The sequence below is a fragment of the Hypanus sabinus genome, chromosome 24, assembly GCF_030144855.1.
Source record: "Hypanus sabinus isolate sHypSab1 chromosome 24, sHypSab1.hap1, whole genome shotgun sequence".
Lineage (NCBI taxonomy): Eukaryota > Metazoa > Chordata > Chondrichthyes > Myliobatiformes > Dasyatidae > Hypanus > Hypanus sabinus.
In genome coordinates this window covers 19,593,697-19,612,842 of record NC_082729.1, presented here as the reverse complement: position 1 = coordinate 19,612,842, position 19,146 = coordinate 19,593,697, and the positions used below count along the sequence as shown (strand labels likewise).

Genomic DNA, 19,146 nt, shown 5'->3' with positions numbered 1-19,146 from the left:
GAATCCAGTCCTCTGGGACCATGCCAGTGTCAAGTGATTCTTGAATGATCATGACCAAGGCATCCGTAATATCTGAAAAATTAGCGTTGCATACACCTGCTATATTTACATATTATCTTGAAAGTCCAATGTATATAATTGTTAACTCTCAAAAGATCATACTTGAAGAACCCACACTTATCCAAGTATACATTTGCTAGAAAACAGCTTTCTAAATTCACATCAGTCATTCTATCCTCGCTGATATGTCCCTTTCTTGATTTTAGAATCTCAACGCGTGGAACAGAACTGCCTTTCTTGCATATTTACTTTGAAAGTAATTGCAGTATGGTCACGAGATCCAAAGTGTACTACCACACAAGCTTCTAACACCTGTCCTATCTTATACCCACACTAAAGTTAAAGTTTCGCACATTCTCTCGTTTTGACTTCTACGTGCTGATTAAGGAAATGTTCGTGAACACTGTTGACAAACTCTAACCTAGCTAGATTTAAATTAGGAAGACATAGATTTAAGGCGATGGGAGTGGATTCAAAAAGGACAGAGGGGGAGAGGGAGAGGGGGAGAAGAGGGGAGAGGGGAGGGAGAGGGAGGGGAGGGGAGGGAGAGGAAGAGGGGAGAGAGAGAGAGAGAGAGAGAGAGAGTGAGTTACTGGAAATAGCTTTATCTTTGACATAATCAAATCGAATATTCACACCATGAATGAACAATACATTTAACCGCATCTGATAGGCTATATGTTGGAGTGTGTGTGTGTGTGTGTGTGTGTGTGTGTGTGTGTGTGTGTGTGTGTGTGTGTGTGTGTGTGTGTGTGTGTTATTTTCGAAAAAATGTCACTAACCTTGCGAATGAACATTCTCTTGAACCTTTAGAAGCACTGAAACAAGAAGAAGAAAATAAGTTTTTGTTTTATTTGCAAAAGCAACAGCTGAAATTAATTCTTAATTAATTTCACATTGAAAACAAGGAAGGTTTTTTTTTATTTCATATATTTGTATCCCATATCATTCTTCAACTTATCAGCAGTTCAGTCACGTCTTTTGGAGAAGAAATACAGTTAACTGTTCACGTCTTAGATCTCACAGTAGAACTAGCAGGAAATAGAAGAAGGATTTAAGTATGCTGGGAGGATGGCAGAGACGAAGCAGATATCTGATCAGTATTCTCACAATAATGCCTATCAGAGGACTGGGGAACTGCATCTGAGCTTGCATCTGGGCACTCTAAAGCCTTACAGACGCGGTATTGATATTAACAAATTCAATAACTTAATTTTTCGGTTACTGTCATACGTCCAGCTGTAATACTTACACTGCTAATTTAATTGGTCATTGTAATTTGACCTGTGGTGATGTTAGTGATAATTTGATTTCTGATAGATTGCTGACGCACCGTTTTCCGAAGATCTGGAAGGGCCTACTTCGCGCTGTCACACTAAATAAACAAATACCATCTCAAGATTGATGTTTTTTCTCCGAGTGGAGTTACTTTCAGCTTGTTATACCGATATGGTTCAACTGCTCTGCAATGCGCAACTCACACCTAATTTAACCAAGGCTCTTATTCGATGTCCTCACTCTCTAACTGCTACCAATCAACACCTGATAGCATTGGCTAAGCTTCATTCTCACTGATACCCTACTGTTGCTCTATAAGAACCATTTGCTTCAGCAGTCACCCTGTTGTTTAACTTTCTGTTCTCACGAAGTGTCTGAGATGTGAGAACATGATTTCCAAGCTCATGGCACGGATATGAAATGTTACTGATGATGATGGTTGTGATAATGATGATGATGATGATTACAGTTATAGTTTAATGCTTGTCGGGTATTTCAAATTACCAATTCTCTAATTATATATTGTATGATGAAGTAGTTTGGAACACAGCCTCATTCAAGTGGAACGAAATCAATATCGAACAAATAGAGCAAAGAAACAATACTATAATGTTGATTGAAGTTATTGGGGTGATTAGATGTTCAGTGAAATATTGTGTGATATAGAAAGCAGTGTTGGTTGCCAGTAATATAAATGTTCCGACTTGCGTGATTTAAGCCAATAGATGTTAAATACCATATACTTTATATCCATATTTAAGTAGATCATTAGATCAGTTTGCGATCGATGTCCGTTTATATGCACACTTCCCTATGTCCTGCTTGTTTCTTTGTTTATTTAATTAATTATCCGTTTATTTATTGGTTATTAACGCCTATCCATCTGTTTATTTAAGTATATATTAATTTATCTATTCCTCTTCTGGTTTATTTATTCATTCGCTTATTTATTATTTTTTGTTTATTTGTTCATTCATTCAATTGCCTGTGTATGTGATCGTATACTTTTTCTTAGTTTACTTATTTACCTCCGACCTTATTTGATTATTTATTCTATTGAAATAAATATTGAAATCCAGATTGCGGTACGTATAAATGACAGCCACATATCAAAGAGTAAATAGCATTGGTTGTTGCGAAGTGATGGAGAATATGCAGCAATTGGATTTGAAACAAGTCACATGTTCGGTGCGCGTTCCTGATGGCCACAGTGTCTATTTACGTTTGACAAGAACATGCACGCGGTATATGCAAATAATAGACAAAGCAGGGATTCGAGGACCATTACAGGAGATCTGTGAAAAGACATGAATTTCTTAAAGTATACTTCATTGACAAAATGAAATACATTCACTTTTAAAGCTGATTGTTGAATGGACACATCAATTTAATAAATAGTGAAAAGAAACCGATACAAATGTGAGCATATACAGAAGAGAAAACATCAACATATAATGCATCTTGTCTCTTTATGCTGGCATTGATGTCCAGTTCAGCAAAGCAAAGTCATGGAGTTATTGAGAAATACACCTCAGCAACAGTCCCTTCGGTCAATCGAATTAATTCCAAAACCTTTTACACTGCCTACTTCATTCAGCTCTTGCACCGAGACCTTTGCCTTTCATATAACTAAAGGCCATGTCCCTGTATCAATTTATCTTTAACGTTAAAATCAAGCTCGCACGGGCCACTTGTGCTGGCAGTTCATTCTATACGTTCATGACTCTAAGTGAAGAAGTTTCCCCACACATATTCCATTAAAATATCTCACCATTGAACTTTAAGCCATGAAGTCTGGTTGTACTCTCACCCATCTACTACGAAAAAACACTTGGTCGTATTTCCCTACCTAATCACCTTATTATTTCAAATCTCCTCTGAATCTCATACCTTCTGAAGAATAGAGTACTAACCTATTCAATCTTTCCTTGTGAAATCGGGCTGCTTCGCTTGGCTGCATAAATCGAGGGAATACTGACACCGGTCCCGCGAAAACCAGATTGAGACGGCTCACCAACCCCAAACCCCAGTTTGTGTGGACGCTGCGTATTTTTCTACCCTGTTACAACTCGGTGCCAAGAGATAGCAGATAGCAGACTGCAAACGATTGAAGGAGATATGTGTATGAATCTTAAGTAATGGCTTTTTAAAGAAAAGAAAATGGCAAAAATGGTGTGTTATAATTAAAAAGCCAAATGTGCACAAGTTAGAGTCCGAGTCTTCCAAAAGTAATATTCACCTCAGTGGACTGCGGCATTCGATCTGCTGGAAACTCGGCTTCCGTGTCGGCACGCTTGCCGACACTCTCTTCCACCCGAAAAGTATGGACAGCCCACGACGTCGTCCCTACCGGGGTCTCAATAGTACCCCGCAGATCCACTGCCGTTACATTAGCGCTAGTCTGAACTAAAACAAGTTTGCCCGCCTTTTTGTCACACATCCGGTCCATGATCGGAACATTTCCTAATGATATGAACAGTACTTAAACTCCGAATTAACAATTCATTGGTACTATCAATGTCTACCCCACTCAATACACACGCATTCTTGTCGATAACCCCGTGGATTCGCACAATCGCTGCAACCCACAGCATCCATAGCCATAAACCTTAATCGCTATCCTGGACTATGGTTTAACGCAATCTTAAACACACAACCATCGAACCATAGAAAATTACAGCACAGACACAGGCCTTTTGGCGCTTCTTGGCTGTGCCGAACCATTTTTCTGCCTAGTCCCACTGACCTGCACCTGCACCATATCTCTCCATACCCCTCTCATCCACGTACTTGTCCAACTTTTTTTTAAATGTTAAAAGTGAGCCCACATTTACCACTTCATCTAGCAGCTCATCCCACACTCCCACCACTCTGTGTGAAGAAGAACCCCCTCCCCCGCGAATGTTCCCTTTGAACATTACCCCTTTCACTCTTAACCCATCTCCTCTTTTTTCTCCCCTAGTCTCAGTGCGAAAAGCCTGCTGACATTCACTCTATCGATACCCATCATAATGTTATATACCTCTATCAAGTCTCCCCTCATTCTTCTATGCTCCAAGGAATAAAGTCCCAACCTATTCAATCTTTCCCTGTAACAGCACGAGTGGATTTGCAGATGCTGGAAATAAATAAAAACACAAAATGCTGGCAGAACTCAGCAGGCCAGACAGCATCTATGGGAGGAGGTAGTGACGACGTTTCGGTCCAAAACCCTTCATCAGGTGTGAAGTAACATGGGATGGTCGAAGGGGGAAGAGAAGTGGGGGGATGTATGAAGTAGTGAGCTAAGAAGTGATAGGCTGGAGGGAAATGAGCTCGGGTGAAGGTGGAGAATTATGGGGAAATAAAAGAGAAAGAAAGGTAGGGCTGGGGGGAGATTATAGTGAAGGGGAAACAAGAGAGAGAACGAGAACCAGACTAAAATAATAGATAGGGATAGGGGTAAGTGGAGGGGGCAGGGGTATGAACGGAGGTCAGTGAGTTGGATGATCATGCCGTCATGAATGAGGTTACCTAGGCGGGAGATAAGGTATTGCTCCATTGACCTGCGTGTGGCCTCATCTTGACGGTAGAGGAGGCCATGAACAAACATGTCGGAGTGGGAGTGATCTGTGGAATTGAAGTGCGTGGACACAGGGAGATCCCCCCCACCGCTGGAGGACTGAACGCCGGTGTTCGGCGAAACGGTCTCCCAGTCTGCGGCGGGTCTCCCCAATGTATAAATGGCCACATCGGGAGCACCGGATACAGTATATCACCCCAGTTGACTCGCAGGTGAAGTGGTGCCTCACCTGAAAGGACTGTCTGGGGCCTAGGATGTTTGTGAGAGGAGAATTGTGGGGGCAGGTGTAGCACTTCTTCCGTTTGCAGGGATGAATGTCCAGAGGGAGTACGGTGGGGAGGGATGAGGGGAATGAATGGACAAGGGAGTCGCGTAGGGAGCGATCCCTGCGGAAAGCCGCGAGTGGGAGGGGGGAGAGGAAGATGTGGCTGGTGGTGGGATCAGGTAGAATGTGGCGGAAGTTACGGAGGATTATACGTTGGATCGGTCGGCTGGTAGAGTGACAGGTGAGGACCAGGTGGACTCTATCCCTGGTGGGCTGGCGGGGGTATGGGGTGAGGGCAGAGGTGCGTGAAATACGGGAGACGCAATGGAGGGCAGAGTTGATAGTGGACGAAGGGAAGCACCTTCCATAAAAAAGGAAGACTTTTGTCCTAGAATGAAAGGCTTCATCCTGAGAGCAGATGTGGCGGAAGCGGAGGAATTGAGAGAAAGGGATAGCAGTTTTACAGGAGGCAGGGTGGGAGGCGGAATAGTCTAGGTATCTGACAGGGTGGGAGGAGGAGGATCTCCCTGTGGTCACACACTTCAATTCCACAGACCACTCCCACTCCGTCATGTCTGTTCATGGCCTGCTCAATCGTCAAGATGAATCCACGCGCAGGTCGATGGAGCATTTTTCTTCTGTTCCTCAGCCATACGACACTGCAGCCTGCTTCTTCCTGCTGCTAATGCGGTAGCATGCATTGAAGGGATTGTTTAACAGAGAATCGTTTCACTTACCTAAGGTCAGTATCGTTAACATGTAAGTCATGTTTTACTGTCCACAAGTTTCTGAACTCAGGAAATTGCTTCCCTCTCCTTTAGAAACAGTCAGCAGATCAGAAGGAGGAACCTAGAGAAGCAAATAAAGTATCATTTTAAAAGTGTAGAAGTGTTGTAAAAGATCTGAACAGCTGGCAGTGACTCATGTTAATCTAAGTCTTTAATTTTAGCCCTACAACTAGTTTTTCTTTCCAAAAGTGCAGTTTGGTCTTGTGCTATTTCCATAATTTCCTTCACCCACATCCCCATCTACACGTTCTAATACACTGCACCTGACCGAGATCAACCTAGCTCTTTCCGAGTTTTCATTCAGAACACACATTTCACTTATTTGCACAGGCTATGTCTCCTCAATATTTTCAATTAACATGAAGGGCTCGACTCGAAACCTTAAACTTTCGTTTTCTTCGACAAATGCTGCTTGACACATAAATTTCCCCATTAGTTACCCGTAATCCAGTACTCTAGGTTTCACCATCTGCAATCACACGGGTCTGCCCTTTCTTTTATATTAACATTTCTATTGAAGTATAAAATGCTGTCTGACCAGACTCTCCGCAGCGGCTCTCCAATTAATAACGATATCCTTACTTCTTTCACTCACTGAATCTTTCCCAGTCCACGATCATGCCCTCCCCGTGGTCAAGCCTGCGCGTGTAGAGTAACAGAGTTAGAGTATCGAAACAAATCCTGTGGAAGATGTACGGGAAACAGACCAGAAGATACAAACCCCAGGGCTTGAAGGCACTGATATTAATTAAAAGTTATATTCGGAATTTAGCTAAAACGTGAAAAACAAACGAAATAAAATAGAATATAAATGTTTGAATTTTAGTCGGAGCTTCATTTCAGCCAAACAGATTTTTTTTCTTCCGAAACCCTTCCATAAGACACTGCAACCTGCTTCTTACTGCTGTTAATGTGGTAGCCTGCCACCATTCTTTAAAGGGATGGTTTTACAGAGAATCGTTTCAGTTACCTGTGATGAGTATCGTTAACCACTATCTCATGTTTTGCTGTCCACGAGAGTCTGAACTCAGGAAAATGCTTCCCACTCCTTTATAAACAGTCAGCAGATCAGAATGAGGAACCGAGAGAAGTAAATGATGTATCATTTCAAAAAGAATAGAAGTGTTGTAAAAGTTCTGAACAGCTGGTGGTGACTCATATTATGGTAAGTCTTTAATTTTAGCCCTAAAACTAGATTTTCTTTCTTTTTTTACCGCACCGAAAGTACAGTTGGGTCTGTTGCTATTTCCATAATTTCCTTCACCACACCCCCCTCCAATCTCCACGTTCTAATACACTGCACCTGACCGAGATCAGCCTACCTCTTTCCAATTTTACATTCAGAACACACATTTCAGTTATTTCCACAGGGTATGTCTCCTCAATGTTTTCAATTAACATGAAGGGCTCTACATGAAACCTTAAATTTTCGTTTTCCTCCAAAAATGCTGCATGACACATAAATTTCCCAATTAGTTACCCGTAATCCAATACTCTAGGTTTCAACATCTGCAACCCCACGGGTCTGCCCTTTCTTTTATATTAACATTTCTATTGAATTATAAAATGTTGTCTAATCGGATTCTCCGTAGCGGCTCTCTAATTAATAACGATACCCTTACTTCTTTCACTCACTGAGTCTTTCCCAGTCCACGATCATGCCCTCCCGGTGGTCAAGCCTGCGCGTGTAGAGTCACAGAGTTGGAGTATCGAAACAAATCCTTCGGTCTAACTCGTTCATGCTGACGAAGATGTACGGGAAACAGACCAGAAGATACGAACCCCAGGGCTTGAAGGGCTGATATTAATTAAAAGTTATATTCGAATTTTAGCTAAAACGTGAAGTACAAACGAAATAAAATAGAACACAAATGTTTAAATTTTATTCGGAGCTTCATTTCAGGTGAACAGATTTCTTTTCTTCCGATCCCCTGCCATAAGACACTGCAACCTACTTCTTACTGCTGTTAATGCGGTAGCCTGTCACCATTCATTGAAGGGATTGTTTGTCAGAAAATCATTTCAGTTACCTAAGATGAGTATCAATAACCAGCAAGTCATGTTTGCTGTCAACAAGAGTCTGAACTCGGGAAATTGCTTCGCTCTCGTTTCTCTAAGGTCAGCAGATCAGAAAGTGGAACCTAGAGAAATAAATGAAGCATCATTTCAAAAATAGTAGAAGTGTTGCAAAAGATCTGGACAGCTGGCAGTGACTCATATTATTGTAAATATTTAATTTTATCCCTAAAACTAGCGTTTTTTAAAAAAAATAGGGCACCAAAATTGCATTTGGGTTTGTTGCTATTTCCATCTTTTCTTCCCCCCCCCCACCCGATCTCCAAGTTCTAATACACCGAACTTGACCGAGATCAACCTACCTCTTTCCAACTTTTCATTCAGAAAACATCTTTCACTTACTTGCACGGGGTATCTCTCCTCAATATGTTCAAATAAAATGAAGGACCCTACTCGAAACCATAAACTTTAATTTATCTCTTCAAATGATGCTGATACATAAATTTCCCCATCAGTTACTTGTAATCCGGTACGCTACGTTTCAACTTCCGCATTCCCATGAGTCTGTCCCATCTTTTATACTAACATTTCACTGAGGTATAGAATATTGGCTGAACGGATTCTCCATAGCGGCTCTCCAATCAATAAAAAAAAAGTAAATGGAACGGTTAATTAATCAAATTAATTAATTAATTGATTGATTGATTAATTGACTGAGTAATTGCTTTATTTCTTTCACTCACTGAACATTTCTCAGAGCACGATCAAGCCCTACCAGTGGTCAAGCCTGCGCGTGCAGAGTCACAGAGTTAGGGTATCGAAACAAATCCTTCGGACTAACTCGTTCATGCTGTCGAAGATGTACGGGAAACAGACCAGAAGGTACGAACCACAGGGCTTGGAGGGCTGATACTAATTAAAAGTTATATTCGAATTTTAGCTACAACGTGAAGTACAAACGAAATAAAATAGAACATAAATGTTTAAATTTTATTCGGACCTTCATTTCAGGCAAACAAATTTCTTTTCTTCCAATCCCCTGCCATAAGACACTGCAAATTGCTTCTTACTGCTGTTAATGCGGTAGCCTGCCACCATTCATTGAAGGGATTGTTTGACAGAGAATCATTTCAGTTACCTAAGTTGAGTATCAATAACCAGCAAGTCATGTTTGCTGTCCACAAGAGTCTGAACTCGGGAAATTGCTTCGCTCTCGTTTCTCTAAGGTCAGCAGATCAGAAAGAGGAACCTAGAGAAATAAATGAAGCATCATTTCAAAAATAGTAGAAGTGTTGCAAAAGATCTGAACAGCTGGCAGTGACTCATATTATTGTAAATCTTTAATTTTAGCCCTAAAACTAGATTTGAAAAAAAATTACCGCACCAAAATTGCAGTTGGGTTTGTTGCTATTTCCATTTTTCCTCCGCCCCCCCCCCCACCCCCGATCTCCAAGTTCTAATAGACCGCACTTGTCCGAGATCAACCTACCTCTTTCCAACTTTTCATTCAGAAAACATCTTTCACTTACTTGCACGGGCTATCTCTCCTCAATATGTTCAATTAAACTGAAGGACCCTACTCGAAACCATAAACTTTAATTTACCTCTTCAAATGATGCTGATACATAAATTTCCCCATCAGTTACTTGTAGTCCAGTACGCTACGTTTCAACTTCCGCATTCCCATGAGTCTGCCCGTTCCTTTATACTAACATTTCATTGAGGTATAGAATATTGGCTGAACGGATTCTCCATAGCAGCTCTCCAATCAATAAAAAAATAAATAAATAGAGCGGTTGGTTAATTAATTAATTAATTGATTGATTGATTGATTGCCTTACTTCTTTCACTCACTGAATATTTCTCAGAGCACGATCAAGCCCTGCGCGTGCAGAGTCACAGAGTTATAGTATCGAAATAAATCCTTCGTCCGAACTCGTCCATGCTGACGAAGGTGCACGGGAAAACAGACGATGCACATCCAACTTTAAGCATAATATAGTTTGAGAGAACCAATGAAATATGATAGATATGCAATCATCCAACGAGCTGAATGAATTGACTCTATCATTGGTAAACCAAAAATTGCGGTAACAGGGTGAGGCTGTAAATCTGTTTGCCTGAAATGAAGCTCCGATTAAAATTCACACATTTATATTCTATATTTCGTTTTGTACCTCATGTTTTAGCTGAAATCCGGATATAACTTTAAATTAACATTCATGTCTTCAAGCCCTAAGTTCATATCTTCCTGTTTCAATGGATCATTATTTAGACATTCCGCATCCTTCAGCCTTTAAAACAAATGTCATATTTGGGTTTTTCCCCCCTATACTCTCTGCAAAGTTTCTCGTCAATTAGAGTTGACTTGGCTTGGTTACTTTCACAAGGGTGATCTACGATATTCGTTTCTTTCTGCCTCTCACTCCCTCTTCCTCTCTTATTATTCTCATCAATTTTTCATCCATGAACTTTCTCACAGATTAACTTTACACAAAGAGCGCAACACAGCGAGGAAGAAGAACAGGACATCCAACCCACGCCTTCAAGGCGTCTAAAATGTCAAAGTAAACAATACATCTATCGAAAATCTGTGAACACCTCCCCAGTGACTCTCTGTTGATGTGTCAGTCCTAATTCTCCCAATAGCCACGTTATTGGAATGGTTATTTAAAATGTCCAGCTCACATGAGGTGATGGAGGATTGGAAGATGGCTAATGTTCCGTTAAGTAGATTTCAGAAGAAAAGGGGAAGGTGCAGTAAGAACACTTAAGTTAAAATTAAACAGAGAAATTATAGGCCGACGAACACGACTTAAGTCGTGGGTAAATTAGCGGAAGTGATTGTAACTGGCACAGTATATAATTATTTGTATTGCCACACATGACTGAGAATAATTGACATATTGTCGCTCCTGCTTGGTAGGTGATGTCTAATCAAATCTGTAGAGTTTTTTTGGAGGTTACCGAAAAGGTCCATGAGAAGAAGGCTGCGCATGTGAAGACTAGAGTTAGAAAGACATCTTAGTAGAAGGATCATATATAACCCTTCTAATTTTTCCAACATGGATGAATCCTTCAGCTCGTTGAATGATTGCATATCCTACATTAATGGCTAAAAGATCTATTTTGTTGAACTGGAAATAGATTAATGCCTCTACCATATTTCATTGGTTCTCTCAAACTATGTTATGTTTAAAGTTGGAAAAATTAGAAGTGTTATATATGATCCTTCAACTAAATTTGTAAAGACTCGGAGGATATTTATTCAATATTTTCATATGATGTAATCTGTCCTTTTCCAAACCTATTTCTCTTTTTTTTTTCTTTTTTTTGGTTTTATACATGTCGAGAGGATCGGGGTTGATGAAACTTATGTTTTTCTTTTCTTTTTTTTAGATAACCGAACTCCGACATCTCGCAGTTGTCTGCATTAAATTCCACCTGCCATTTCCGTAGCCCATTTTTTACATGTGTTCCAGATGCATATCTAAGAAGTCTTCCTACAGTCAGAAAGGTAACAGTCTCTGGTTTCTCACACATTATAATTGTCTAATCCAATTTACTATCTCATTTTGAATACAAAGCGACTGAACCTTTTTGACTAATCTCCCATGCGGGACCTTTTCAACATTCTTAGTTGAATGTTGTCCAATTCTTAGTCCAAGTCTTGCTTGCATCAACATTCCAAGTAACCTCCTCAAAAAACTCTGTAAGATTCGTTTGGAAGGAACTTCGCAGCATAAAACGATGTTGGCTCTAATTAATCATTCCTTGTCTATCCAAATAGTCATAGATCTGGACCTGTAGAATACCAGCCAATAACTCTCCTTCTACTGATATCAGGCTCACTGGCCTATACATTCCTGATTTCTTTATAGTGTTTTTCGTAAACAGCGGAAGAACTTTGTCTCCAATCCTCCGGCGCCACACCTGTCGCTAAGGACGATTTAAGTATCTGCTAGAACCACTGCAATATCCGTGCTTATCTCCCACACGATCCGAGGAAACACGTTATCAGGCTCCAGATTTATCCACCCGAATATGACTCAAGACAGCAAACATCGCTTCCACTATAATCTGTATAAGTCCCATGATCTCGCTGCTAATTTGTTACCTTTCTATAAAAACTGTGCTCGTCTCCCAAGTAAATAAAGTAAAAAACAGATTCAGATCACCCTATATCATTTGGCTTCATGCATGGATTACCATTCTGATCTTCTCATGGATCTTTTTTTTTTCCTTTGGTATCCGTTTGCTCTTAAGTTTGTTGAATGTCTTTGAATTCTACTCTCGTTCTCTGGAGGTGTAAGCTCATTTCTTCCTTTAGCCTTCCTGAATTCTTACTGAAATGCTTTCTTGCATTTCTTATATTTGATAAGTGCCTCCTTTGTTCCTTTCTGCCTATACCTGCTATGCAGAAGTCTCATACTCCTCAAGATCTCTTGAAAATTATCAGACAGTAAGACATGGGAGTGGATTTAAGCCATTCCGACGATCGAGCCTACGCTATTCCATCATGAATGGTCACGGATGCCACTCATCCTCGCCATCCTCACCATCGCCATATCCTTTTCAGCCCTGACTGATCAGAGAACTATCTGCTTCCACCTTATATATACCCACAGACTTGGCCTCAGCTGCAGTCTGTGACAGAGCAGTCCATAGACACACTGCCCTCTGATTTTTTTTTAAATCATTCTTACCTCTTTTCTATCAGCTCGCTGAACAGATTTGTTGTTGTGCTCTATCGTTCAAAATAATCCCACAAATGAAAGCATCCTTTCCACATCCACACTGTCCAGTGCTTTCAACATTCGCTATGTTTCAATAAAGTCCGATCCCTTTCTTCTATATTCCAGCGAGTACAGTGCTAAATGTACTAAATATTCCTGATAGGTTAAACCCTTCAGCCTTGGAATCATTCTCGAGAACCTCATCTGGACTCTCTCCAAAAACCACATTATATCTGAGACATAGAGCCTCTCCAAGTGCGGCCTGATTAGTGTCTTATGAAGCCTCCACATTGTCTCTTTGCTTTTCTATTCTATCCCCCTCGAAATAAATGTCATCTTGGCATTTGCCTTCTTCACCATAGACTCAACCTGTAAAGTAACCTTCTGGGAGTTTTACAAAAGAACTTCTAAGCCCATCTGCACCTCTGATCTTTGATCATTCTCCACGAGTAAATAATAACCCACAATATGGTTCCTTTCATCAAAATGTATTGTCGTCTCATTCCCAAACCTGTATTCCACCAACCACATTTTTGCACAATCATCCAAATTTTCTGTCCAGATGCAATCAATTTGCTTCCTCAGCAGTACCTACCCTTCCACTTCGTATCATTCTCAAGCTTTGCAGCAAAGCGATCAAATCCAATATCAAATTCATCGAAAAACAATCTTTAAAGTGGCTGACCCCCTGCAGAGGAAAACGGTGGGTCACTGGCAGCAAATCAGAAATGTCCCCTTAATATCCATTTGCTGCCCGCTGGCTGTCAGCCATTGTTCTATTCTTGCGAGTATTGTTCATGTAACGCCATAACCTTTTAATTAATTAAGCAGCCTTGTATGTCTCCTTACCAAATGTCTTCTGAAAATCCAAGTAAATGACATCCACTTCCTTGCCTTTTTCCATCCTGCTTGTTACTTCCTCAAAACACTCTAATAGATATGTCAGCTAAAATTTTCCTTCACAGAAACTATGATTACTGTGAATTATTTTACACTGGTCTCCAAGAACCCCGAAACCTCAACCTTAATAACAGGCTCCAATACTTCCCCAAACACTGAGATTAATCTAACTGGCCAATAATTTCCTTTCATCTGCCTTCCTTCTTCAAAAGCGTAGTGAATCCACTCGTCTGGGGACATGCCAGTGTCAAGTGATTCCTGAAAGGTCATGACCAATGCATCCATAATATCTTAAAAATAGCATGTTTCATCGACCTGCTATCTTTACCTGTAATCTGAAATGTCCATGTATATAATTGTTGACTCTCAAAATCTCATACTTGAAGAACTTCCACTTACCAAGTACACACTTGCAAGAAAACAGCTTTCCAAATTCACATCTGTCATTATATCCTTGCCGTTACCATGAAAATCTATCTTTCTTGAATTTAGAAACTTAAAGCGTGCAGCAGAACTATCTTTCTTGCATATTTACTTGGAATGTAATGGTATTAAGGTCACTCGATCCAAAATGTTCCACCACACACGTTTCTCACATCGGTTTTGTCTTATACCCACACAGAAAGTCAAGTTTCGCAAATTCTCTCCATTTGTCTTATACGTACTGATTAAGGAAATGTTCGTGAACACAGTTGACAAATTCTATCTTAGCTAGATTTAAATTAGGAAAGCATAGATTTAACGCGAAGGTGGAATGATTTAAGGTGATGGGAGTGTATTCAAAAAGGAACCCACTCCTTAAAAGGACTCTGTCTTGTAAATAGCCGCTTGGACACGTTCTTCGATAGGACACTTTCAGATTAATATGGATAAAACCAGAGCAGAAGGGACGAACCCAGTCCAGCCGGCATTATCGAGTAAGGCCAAAGGAATGTTTTGCTTTTGTTTCGAATTTTTGTATGACTGCAAGCAACTTATAGACCAAAAATAGCTCTATTAGCACACAGATACAAAATTAATGGAAAAAAAGTTTATATATTATTTTCGAATAAAAAGTCACTAACCTTGCGAACGAACAATCTGTTGAAACTTTAGAAGCACTGAACTAAGAGGTAGAAAATAAGTTTTTTTTTTTGCAAAAGCAACAGCTGAAATGCATTCTTAATTAATTCCACGTTGGAAACAAGCAACAAGGACGTTTTTTTTTTCATTCTTTATTATATTTGTATCCCAAATCATGCTTCAACTTACCAGCAGTTCAATCACATTTCTAGAGAAGAAACACCTTTAACTCTTCACGTCTTAGATCTCACGGTAGAAGTAGCAGGAAACAGAAGAAAGATCTGGAAGGGCCTACTTCGCGCTGTAACGCTACATAAACAAATACCATCTCAAGCTTGATTTTTTTTTCTTGGAGTGGAGTTACTGTCAGTCTGATATACTGACAACGTTCAAATGCTCTGCAATGCGCAACTCCCACCTAATTTTGCCAAGGCTCCTGTTCGATCTCGTCACTCTCTAACTGCTATCACTCAGTGACCTGATAACTTTGGCGGAGCTTCATTCCCATTGATACTCTTCTGTTGCTTTTGTTACGTATTCAGGCAACAATAAATATATGAGTTCGGCAAGGGTTTCTTATAATAAAAGAACACGTTTATTAAACACAGAAAACAAACCCCCCAAAAGTAAACAAACACTACCGTAACCGGAAACAGCTGCTGAGCGGCTGTTCAAACAGTTCGTAAAGTGATATTCCCAAAACAGTTCTTTGAAGTGATATTCCAAAACAGTTCTTAAAGTGATATTGCCAAAAGTTCGATATGCTCACAGTCCATTTAAAAGGAGAGACTTTACAGGACGATTTAAGTTCTCTTTCACGTCGCTTGCTTCGATTCCCGACGTCGAAATTCCCACGAAGAATTTACGAAACAGAACGGCTTAAAGGCACTGACCTTTCCTTCTCCACTACCTTCAATCCTTTCTAGGTAAACCTAGGGATTAACACGAAGATAGTCAACGAAATTCTTCCAAATAAGGATCAAACAAAGGTCGCCCCCGTTTCACCGTAGAAAGCGATTCTCCTCGATCTTTAACTTCCAACCTTTGAATCTTCACTCTCCTTTAATTCTCAAACTAACAGAATCATAAAGAACCTGTTGGCATTAACCTTTTAAACTTTAGGCATTAAATAAAAACTTCATCCTTCAACTAAACTGCGTCATCACTTCAAACACGCAGTGGCATGAAGTCAACTTGGCAAATCCAGCCACGAACTGCCCCTCCTCACAGGGTGGGGTCTACCTTTTATAACCTGTAAAAAAAACCCATCACATGATCTCTACTGGCGGGAAAATGACGTCATTCCACCATTACAAGACCATCACCTCAAGTCCAGTACAGCTTCAACCCCAGTCACATGACAAGGGCACCACTGTCATGTGTCACGAGTACGTAACACTTTATTAGAGCCATTTGATTCAGCAGACCCCTATTGTCACACTTTCTGTTCTGTTGCTGCTGATGATAGTGGTAATGATGATGATAATAATGATAATGATGATGATTACAATTATAGTATTAATTATTAAGTGTCTCCGACTAACAGCATGTGTCACGCTTGTCGAGTATTTCAAATAAATATTTCTCCAATTATATCTGGTATGATGAAGTAGTTTGGACCATAGACTCATTGAAGCGGGAACGAAATCAATATTTGACAAATAGAGCAAAGCCACAATATTATAATGTTAATTGAAGTTATTGGGGTGATTAGATGTGCAGTGAAATACTGTGTGAATTAGAAAGCAGTGTCGTTGCCAATAGTATAAATATTCCGATTTGCGTGATGAAAGCTAATAGATATTGAATACTATACACTTTATTTTCACATTTAAGTAGATCAGTAGGACAAGGCTGATCCGTGATGTATATCGAGTCTACTTAGATCAAAACAAGTTTGCTATCGAAGATGTACATGTATATGCACAATTGCATATTTGGCTGCTTGTCTCTTTGTTTATTTAATTAATTATCGAGTTATTCATTATTCATTAAAGTATATCAATCCATGTATTTATGTATATATTTATTTATTCCTGTACTTGTTTATTTATCCATTCGTTTATTTATTATTTTAGTCACATGTTCGCTGCGCGTTCCTGATGGTCACATAGCCTATGTACGCTTGACAAGAACACGCACTCGGTATTTGCGAATAACAGACAAAGAGTGGATTCGAGGACCATTACAGAAGATCTGTGAAAAGACATGGATTTCCTAAAGTATACCTCATTGCAAGATGAAACACATTCAATTTTCAAACTGATCGTTGAATGGATATATCAATTTAATAAACATTGCAAAGAAACTGATACGAATGTGAGCATATCCAAAAGAGAAAACACCAAAATATAATGCATGTTGACTCTTTTTGCTGGTATTGATGTCCCATTAAGCAAACCAAAGTCATGGAGGAATTGAGAAATACTCTAAAGGAACAGCCCTTTCGGTCTATCGAATTAATTCCGAAACCATTTACACTGCCTACTCCATTCGACTTGCTCCGGGACCTTTGCTTTCATATAACTAAATGCCATGTCCCTATATAAACTTTACTTAAACTTTAAAATCGAGCTCGCACGGGCCACCTGTGCTGGAAGTTCATTCCATACTTTCATGGCTCTGTGAGAGAAGAAGTTTCCCCACCCATGTTCCCTTAAAAATTCTCACTATTCAACTTCAAACCATTAAGTCTGTTTGTACTCCACGCATCTACTATGAAAAAATAACATGTTCGCAATTAGCCTAGCTAATCACCTTATTATTTCAATTATCCTCTGAATCTTATACGTTCTGAAGTATACAGTCCTAACCTGTTCCATCATTCCTTGTAAAATCCGGCTGGTTTCCTTGGCTGCAGAAGTCAAGGGAGTACAGTCACCGGTCCCGCCAAAACCAGATTGAGACGGCTGTCCTACCCCAAACTCCAGTTTGTGTGGATGCTGTGTAATTTGCTGTCCTGTTACAACTCGGTGCCAAGAGATAGCAAGGGATTGAAGGAAATATGTGTATGAATCTTAACTATACGGTTTGTAAAGAAATGAAGAAGTCAAAAATGGTGTATTATAATTAAAGAGCCAAATGTGCACGAGTCAGAGCTCAATTCTTCCAAAAGTAATATTCACCTCAGTCGACTGCGGCACTCAGTCTGAGGGACACTCGGCTTCCGTGTCGGCACGCTCGCCTACACTCTCTTCCACCCGAAAAGTATGGACTGCCCAGGACTTCGCCCTTCCCGGGGTCACAATAGATCTAGGCAGATCTTCTGCCGTTCCGTTAGCGCTTGTCTGAACTAAAACAGAGTTTGCCCGCCATTTTTACAAACTTCCGCTCCATGATCGGAACATTTCATAATGCTGGAAAAAATCTTTGCGACTGCGAATGTCTACCCCACTCAATACACACGATTTCATGCCGGTAACCCCGTGGAATCGCACCATTGCTCAACCCCACAGCTTCCATCGCCACGAATCTTAATCACTATCCCAGACAATAGTTTAACGCAGGCTGAAACTCGCAACCAACTGGATTGATTCTCAGGGCGATCGCACAGATTCCAAGTAAATCGATCTAGGACGTTAACCTCACAAATGAAATCCCATTGATTTCCTAAGATGTGTAAGTCTGGGGAAGTCACTCTCCAGTTCCGCCAAATCCGTGTGACTGAGACAGCTTGTCCACCCTTAAATCGCTGTGATTGTAGATGCTGTGTAATTTGCTACCCGTTTACAACTCAGTGCACAGAAATCGCAGACAACACACTGCATCTGATTAAAGGCATTATATTTATGAATCTTAACTAAAGTGTTAATAGTGAAAAAGAATACAAAAACAGGGTATATGATAATTAACCAGTCAGTTGAGCCAAGTTGGAGCTCAAATCTTCCAAATGTCATTGTCACCGCTCCTCAGTCGACTGCGTCACCTTCCGCGGTATCGAATCAGCACCACCCTACCCCCACCGTGTCGAAGCCTCCGAATGGTTCTATCTAACATCTTCCCTCTTCATTTCCCGCCGAACAAAGAAGCCAGTTCAAGTTCCAAAGCACCCATTATCTCTAATCATAAAGTAAACACTGCTTCTACAAAAAAACCATTACGGAAGCAGTGTAACCTTCCCCAGGATGTTACACATGTAACTGCGGTCCTTCAGAGCCAGCAACATCCTTGTAGATTGTTCGTGTCCTCATTCTACCTTACTTACATTTCTCTTGTAGGTAGGTGACCAGAATTGCTCACAATTCTCCAAATTAGGCCTTACCAACATATTATACAACCTCAACAACTCATCCCATTATCTATATCAAATACTTTGATTTATGAAGTGTTAAAATGAGAACAGCCGTGTTTACGACTCTATCTCCATATGATTTCACTTTCAAAGAAGTATGTACCTCTATTTCAGATCCCTTTGGTCCAAGACATTCCCCAGTGCCCGACGGTTTAACTCTGTTAGACCGACCCTGATGACGTTACCGA

General features: G+C 40.3%; 1 protein-coding gene across 1 annotated transcript in view; it reads right to left on the bottom strand.

The window, feature by feature from the left end:
- The window catches only part of LOC132380688 (deleted in malignant brain tumors 1 protein-like), a 97,140-nt gene extending 90,181 nt beyond the window's left edge, over positions 1 to 6,959 (bottom strand). The window contains 4 exon segments of the mRNA XM_059949674.1: positions 843 to 878; positions 5,903 to 6,014; positions 6,536 to 6,592; positions 6,924 to 6,959. Of these exon segments, the coding sequence (XP_059805657.1) occupies positions 843 to 878; positions 5,903 to 5,933 (67 nt within the window). The 5' untranslated portion in view covers positions 5,934 to 6,014; positions 6,536 to 6,592; positions 6,924 to 6,959.
- Between the last annotated feature and the right edge of the window lie 12,187 nt (positions 6,960 to 19,146).